The sequence below is a fragment of the Dromiciops gliroides genome, chromosome 1 (assembly GCF_019393635.1).
Source record: "Dromiciops gliroides isolate mDroGli1 chromosome 1, mDroGli1.pri, whole genome shotgun sequence".
NCBI lineage: Eukaryota > Metazoa > Chordata > Mammalia > Microbiotheria > Microbiotheriidae > Dromiciops > Dromiciops gliroides.
This window is the reverse complement of record NC_057861.1, coordinates 48,750,074-48,757,793: the sequence shown is the minus strand read 5'-3', so window position 1 is coordinate 48,757,793 and position 7,720 is coordinate 48,750,074. Positions and strand designations below refer to the sequence as shown.

Genomic DNA, 7,720 nt, shown 5'->3' with positions numbered 1-7,720 from the left:
AGACAGATTAATAGAGTGGATGGAAAGCTGGGCTCTAGGTCAGGAAGATCTGGGTTCAAGTTCTGTCTCTGATACATACTAGCTGCATGACCCGAGGAGGCTTCTCAATGCCCCAGGCAATTTTCTAGTTATTTAGAGAATTTAGAGGTAAAGGGTATTTCTCCACCATGGAGTTCTCGACATTAAAGAAATCACAAATTTGAACCCAAAAATATAAAATAAAAAGGGAGGTATAATCTCTGTCAATTGGCAGTTGTGAAGGGAACCTTCTGTTAATTCTAAAGTGCATATACATATGAAAGTCCTAACCGACAGTTCCCTCCCACTCATCTAACAACGTCTATAGATTCTCTTTCCTTTTCTTTGCTGCCTTTCCATTTCCTGTGTCAGCTCCGCAGGTCCTTACCCCAATTTCTTCTCTCACAAAACCCCCCAGAACAAGACTACCTATTCCTCCTTGGGGTTCAAGGGTATCCAATTCCAAATACTCTGACACTTGAAGTTCTCATGGTCTTTCCTTAGTGGGGGAGGCCAGGCACTTTACAATTATCCTACAACAACAGGCAGATGCTACTTAAATGATCCTCATTTAACAGTTGAGGAAACTGAGGCAGACAAAGTTAAGTGACTTGGCTAGGGTCATGTGTCTAGTGTTTGAGGCTGGATTTGAATTCAAGTCTTCCTAGCTCCAGGTTCAGCCCTACCACTGTACCAACTAGCAGCTAAGTGAATATTTTTCTTTTTCTTTTTTTCTTTTTTTTGGTGAGGCAATTGAGGTTAAGTGACTTGCCCAGGGTCACATAGCTAGTAAGTATTAAGTGTCTGAGGCCGTATTTGAACTCAGTTCCTCCTGACTCCAGGGCCAGTGCTCTATCCACTGTGCCATCTAGCTGCCCTAAGTGATTTTTTTTTTTTTTTTAGTGAGGCAATTGGGGTTAAGTGACTTGCCCAGGGTCACACAGTTAGTAAGTGTTAAGTGTCTGAGGTCGGATTTGAACTCAGGTACTCCTGACTCCAGGGCCGGTGTTCTATCCACTGCGCCATCTAGCTGCCCCTAAGTGAATATTTTTAATGAAATAAATTGCAACTTGGAAGATATTTGATATCACATAATGATCATATATAAACTTAATTTTGATGTCGAACTTTTTTATTTGAACAAATGTTTGCAATATTTGGCTCAACACCATTCAAACAGTCTTATATCAAGTTCTACCTCAAGCTTATTTCTGTGTTTTTATTGAAAACAAGAATAAGATGAGCATGCTAGCTCACACAGATATTTAAGTGGAAAATACAGAATTTTATCAGTTTTCATGCTGTGAGATGGAAATTCATTTTTTAAGGTTGTTTTTTTTTTACCACCTAACCAATCAATGATTAATACCTATTTATGATACAAAATATTTACTTTTCTACTGGCTAATGCAAGTGTTATTTTAAATAATTTTGTTGTTCAGTTGTTTTGTCATATCTACCACTTCATGACCTCATGGACCATAGTGTTCCAGGTTCTTTTATCCTCTGGTATCTCCTGAAGTCTGTCCAAGCTCCTGTTCATTGCTTCTTTAACACTATCTATCCATTTCACCCTCTGCTGTCTCCTTCTCCTTTTGCCTTCAGTCTTTTGGAACATCAGTGTCTTTTCCAATGAGTCCCATCTTCTCATGTGGTCAAAATATTTAAACTTCAGCTTCAGTATTTGACCTTCCAGTAAATATTCTGAATTAATTTCTTTAACTATTGACTGATTTGTTCTCTTTGCTGTCCAAGGAACTTTCAGAAGTCTAACTCCAGGACCACAATGCCATCAATTCTATGGCAATCAACTTTTCTTATAGTCCAACAATCACAGCCCTATATTACTACTGTAAAAACTATAGGTTCGATTATACAGACCTTTGTTGGTAAGGTGATGTCCCTGCTTTTTAGTATGCTGTCCTGATTTGTTATGCCCTTCCTTCCATAGATCAAGCATCTTTTTTTGGGGGGGGGGTGAGGCAATTGGGGTTAAGTGACTTGCCCAGGGTCACACAGCTACGTGTCAAGTGTCTGAGGCTGGATTTGAACTCAGGTACTCCTGAATTCAGGGTCAGTGCTCTATCCACTGCACCACCTAGCTGCCCCTATCAAGCATCTTTTAATTTCATGGATGCAATTGTCATTTGCAGTGATCTTTCAGCCCAAGAATATTAAAACTGATACTGTTTCCATTTCTTCTCCCTCCAATTGCCAGGAAGTAATGAGACCAGTTGCCAAGATCTAAGTTTTACTGGGTTTCTTATGTTAAGCTTTAAGCATGTGTGTGCATATGTGTGTATGTGCATGTGTATGTGAATTTGTGTGTGTATATATGTGTGTTTGTAGGGGGGTAATGTATAATGAGGCTGGAAAGAGATGTTGGGGCCAGATAGTGAAGGGCTTTAAAAACTAAGGATGGGGGGCAGCTAGGTGGCACAGTGGATAGAGCACCGGCCCTGGAGTCAGGAGGACCTGAGTTCAAATATGGCCTCAGACACTTAACACTTACTAGCTGTGTGACCCTGGGCAAGTCACTTAACCCCAATTGCCTCACCAAAAAAACCCCCAAAAACAAAACTAAGGAGGGAAGTTTGTATTTTATTCTAGGGGAAATAGGAAGCCACTCAAGTAGGAGAGTCACATGGTCAGATCTTCTCATATGAAAAATTACTTTAGCAGCAAATTGCAGGGAGACCAATTCGGAGGCTGTCACAATAATCTAGGTTAGAGGTGATGAGTGCATGGTGTAAGGTAGCAGCTTTGCAGAGTTGGATATGAGAGATGCTGTGAAGGTAGAAACTGGTTGTATATATGGGGTGAGGGAGAGTGAAGAATCCCAGATGATGCTGGGGTCACCAACCTGGGAGACTGGAAGGATGGTGGTGCTTTTTTTGGTTTTGTTTTGTTTTTGTTTGTTTGTTTGCTTTTTTTAAATGTCTAACTATTGAGCCTAGATTGGAGAGGGAGGAAAGAATTCATGACGGAGGGGATAGAGGTCTCGATGAGGTCCAAGAACAGGTGAAGCAGAGGGAGAGAAGCAATGATAGGAAGAAAAGGGAACTCGGGAACAAGTGAACAAGTAAAGAAGAGACGATTTATTAGCAGTGAGCAAGACACAAACGCCCTGGGTCTCAGTTTTTTTCACCTTTTTGTAATTCTACCCAGTTTCCAAGTAGTTATTATACTCATAATTGAGTTTATTATTAAAACCACGGGCAATCACAAGTAGGATTCTTGGTCTGGCTGACAACATCTGTGAACTGAGAGACAAAATGAGCGTCTTGCAGATATTCCTCTGGAGAAGATAGTCTATCAGCCTTTCTTTGTTTAGGAAAAGATGGACTGTAGGCTGCTGCTGATTCCAGGCTGAAAGATGTCCATCCAGAATGAGAGAAAAGATGGCAATTCAATTCAACCCAACAATCATTAAACACTTACTATGGAAAGATACTTCTCCTTGAATCCATTCCTTGTGGTGGTAGAAGGGTTTGTGTTAGATCAATGAACCTATGAGTTATGCCATGCAGTTACCCAAGACGGGGAGGTCAAGAATTCCGACAAAAGGTGCCCCACCGGGGGGCAGCTAGGTGGTGCAGTGGATAAAGCACCGGCCCTGGATTCAGGAGGACCTGAGTTCAAATGTGACCTAGACACTTGACACTTACTACTTGTGTGACCCTGGGCAAGTCACTTAACTTTCACTGCCCCGCAAAAATGTATGAATGAATGAAATTTTTTTTAAAAGGTGCCCCACTGCAGAAGTAAGTGGCCACACCGGTGTCTCTGCCAAGATAACCCCATGATTAATACTGGGCTGGTGCTATGGTCCACCGGGTTACGGAGAGTCCGCATGACTGAGAAACAAATGGAAAGATAGGGTGCCACGCTATGGGGATACAAAGACTAAGGCATGGGTGAGTGCAGTGGAATGAAAGGACAGGAGTTGGTTACCAGGGCCCTGGGTTCGAATTCTGACCTTGCCACTCATTAGCTTTATGACCTTGGGCTATTTATTCACCCTCCTCCCGCCTCAGTTTCCTTACTTGCAAAATAAGGGGTTGAACCAGAGGGCCTTTAAATTCTCTTCTAGATCTCCGATTCAGGGGTGACATCTGAGGGGCTTCACAAATAAAATGGACGGGAAGTACCCGATGGGCATTTCAAGTTTATTTTGGCGGAAGCCTGAAGCGTGCACAAGCTCACATCTTCTGACCTAGAAGGCGTAGGCTTCTCGGCCCCGCCCATGGGCGGGCCCTCCGCCACGTGATGCACCTTCCGCACGCACCTCGCCACCGGCCCCGCCCAGTCTCCGGAGTCCGGGGCCTGGGCTGGAAGGTGATTGGCTGTCAGAAGCCAGCGCGGGCGGGCGGGGGGGGCGGGGCCATGGACACGATTCCGACGGCGTCCGCGTTCCTCTCATTTTCCTTCGTCACTGCGTTCTGCGCGCGCGCTCCCGAGCCTCTCTTCCGCGGGCTCTTATAGCGGCCGCCGCCGGAGCCCCGGAGGGAATCGAGTGACCGAGCAGGCGAGCTATTGAGCCGAGGCGTGGGCCGGCCGCTCGAAGACACCCGGACACCGACGCCGCGACATGGGGGCCCAGCTGCTGTGGCTGCTGGCGGCCGTGCTGCTCTGCGCTCAGGCAGCCTCGGGAACCGGTGAGTGGGGCCGGGGCCGCCGGAGGCCCCAGCGGCCCGGGCTCGGGGACCGTTGGGAGACCCAAGGTGGGGCCGGAGTGGGAGGTATCTAGGGCTCGGGGCTCGGGACGCGGGCTGAAGACGGGGCCCCGGGGGAGGGGCGCAGGCTGGAGGATTTAGGTTCAAGGGATGGGGGGTGGAGGATCGCGGGCTAGGGGCCAGAGGCTCAAGGGGTCCTGGGGGGGGGGGAGGGATGTGGGTTTGGGCTGAGCCTTAGATGGTCCTGGAGAGGGGGAGGGGTGCTGGCTGGAGGATTGAGACTCAAGAGGTTCGGGGGGAGGGTCTTGGGCTGGGGGCCTGAGGCTCAGGGGGTCCCGAGGCTGGGGAGAGAGGAGGAGCGCAGACTGGGGGCCTGAGACGCGGAACGCGAGGAATAGGGAGACAGGGAGACAGCTATGGTCGGGAGCGAAGGACCCCCAAATTGGGGACAGGTAGGGGGAGATGAGGCTCCGAGGTAGGAACGCTGAAGGAACCTGGAGGGGAGGGGGAGGACGGCAGTCGGGTTGAGGCTATGGCTGGGAAGAGGGAGGTAGCCTGGAGCTGGGATCCTGGGGGGTGAGGAGGGGGATGGAGATCAGGGGCGCAGAGCGTGAGGCGGGAGGGGGTTAGGTCGGAGGCTGGCCCTCTGCCTCGGACCCTGAGGGGGAGGAGCCTCGTGGGGGTCTCCATTGGGGGAAGGGGAGGGTCGAGGGGGAAGTTTTGCTTGGCCGGCGGTGGCCGGGGGGGATGGAGAGATGTGACCCTATGCCCAGAGCAGTGGGTGAGGACTTTGGGGCTACCGAGATGGGGCCTGCCCGGGTGGGAGAATTTGGACGAGAAGTGGGGCTTGGGGTTTGGAAAGCTCTACTCGAGGACAGCTTCAACAGGCTCTGACTCACCTCTCTTTGGCAACTCAGTCTCTGTCTCTCCAGGGCTCTTCATATTTCTAACCCACCACCGAGGTCAGTTTGTACTCTGATTAGGCTAGGAGTTATTCGTATATTACAGACCGTGGTGAATGTTTTGTTTGTGTAAAGGAAGAAAATAAATAAATACCTTTCCCTTTCTCTTTTTGGTTCTGGATTAAAGCAATATGGCAAAAAAAAATTTAGTTTACAAGGGTTTCATTCCAGTTTAGAAATTAAGCTTGGCTACCATTCACTAGGGGAAGAGTTTTGGAAAAGGTGAGACAGACTTTACTGTAAGGTATTTTTCCCCTCTGAAGTTTAAAGACATAATTTATTTTATCATGGATGATGGCTAATAATAGCCATACATGTGTTGGGCGCCCACATGGAAGAGAGATTTGGATTATAGCTGTAGCCCTTGGGGGTTTTTCATGAAGCCTTTTTTCTGCAACAACTCTATGAATTGCAAATATTACTGTCCGCATTTTACAGATGAAGAAAACTGAATCTCAAGAGTGATTTGCCCAAGGTCATATAACTAGTAGATGTTGGGACTGGAAAATGTCTGCCTTCCACTTAAATGTTCTTACCACCACACTGTGCTGTGATTTCTGTGTTTCTGTTTTAATTTTAATAATCTAATTATTACTGTTTCTAATTTTTTTGCCTACTCACCTCTTTTTCTCTTTCTCATAATTAAAAAACCGATTTCAATGCTTCCTGCACTGGACACTTGTAAAACCAAGATGAGTTCAACAAAAAGGGCGAATGAAGCTTTATTCTCCTTTATATTCTAGCTCTGGGAACAAAGAAGAGCATTCACGTGATCATTTTGACTCTTTTACTGAATTAATTCACTTAAAAAAAATTTTTTTTTTGGTGAGGCAATTGGAGTTAAGTGACTTGCCTAGGGTCACACAGCTAATAATTGTTAAGGGTCTGAGGCCGAATTTGAACTCAGGTCCGCCTGAATCCAGGGCACTGCGCCACCAACTGCCCCTGAATTAATTAACTTTTAACTTTTCTTTAGGTTGTGCAATTTTTGCTACATGGGTTTTTCATTACATTTTATTTTTTCAATTATCAAGCATTTCTTTTTCCCCATCTCTTCTAGAAAAAAAAAGTTTTTGTAACCTTGAAATAAATGAGAACAGTGAAACAAAACATTCCCATATTGTCCATGTTCAAAAACTGTCTTATTCTGCATATTAGTCCATCATGTCTCTGTCTGGAGGTGGGTAACATTCTTCCAGATTGGTTCTCTGGAATCACGGTTAATCGTTGTCTTGACCAGAGTTTTTAAAAGCTTTCAAAATTGTCTTATATATATTAATGACGTATAGTTCTCTTGGTTCTTCTTACTTCACTCTATGGCAGTTCATACAAGTTCCTTAGTTTCTTGCCCCACAGCAGTATAATTTGTTTAGCCATTCCCTAGTTGATGGGCACCTCTGAATTTCCAGCATTTTGCCACTACAAAACACTGCTGTATAAATATTTTTATGTTTTTTAGTCTCTTTGAGTGACTTGTGTTTGGTGCCATAGTCTAACAGTTTGGTTGCACATAGAGGAAAGAGCAAAAAAATTATTCCATTAGGATATTTCTCTTCCCGCCTCCCCCCCCCCCCCTTGGTTTTTCTACTTTCTATTCCCTTCCTCACCTCAGGGAAAATTGTAATTTCGTCCACTTAATTTTGGGGGGATGGGGAGAGAATCTGCTTCATTGTGCCCCCTTGCTATGGTCAGATTGCTTGAATCAGTTTGATTTTTCTTATAATAGCTGAGATACCAAAGAAGAAAATTTATTGACCCAGATTTTCAATCTTGCCAATTTTTGTCTGTTCCTTGCCCTTCTCTTGGAATGGAGTTAACTCCTAGTTATCTTGAGGTGAATTATCCACTTTATCTACAAAGAAGTATAAAACAAAAACCTGGAGGGGATCTTAGATGTCATTTTGTCCGGACAGATCCCCTTGGTCTCTTGGCTTTGGTTGCTAGGTATTTCCAGATGGTTTGGTGTCTCACATTCCTTTCTTCAACAGGGGCTTATGGGGAGAGGGCTAGAATGGGGCTAAGTATGTTATTTTTGAAGTTTCCTTTATCCTCATACCTATCTCC

At 45.5% G+C, this 7,720-nt stretch overlaps 1 protein-coding gene across 3 annotated transcripts in view; it reads left to right on the top strand.

The window, feature by feature from the left end:
• The first annotated feature begins 4,430 nt into the window (after window positions 1-4,430).
• BSG (basigin (Ok blood group)) overlaps window positions 4,431-7,720 on the top strand; it is a 30,642-nt gene continuing 27,352 nt past the window's right edge. Inside the window, exon 1 of one of the 3 annotated variants that reach the window (XM_043985118.1) lies at window positions 4,431-4,676. In XM_043985118.1, coding sequence (XP_043841053.1) covers window positions 4,610-4,676 — 67 coding nt within the window. In that variant the 5' untranslated portion in view covers window positions 4,431-4,609. The remainder of the gene's footprint in view (window positions 4,677-7,720) is intronic. The other 2 variants (XM_043985127.1, XM_043985135.1) reach the window with 2 other exon arrangements.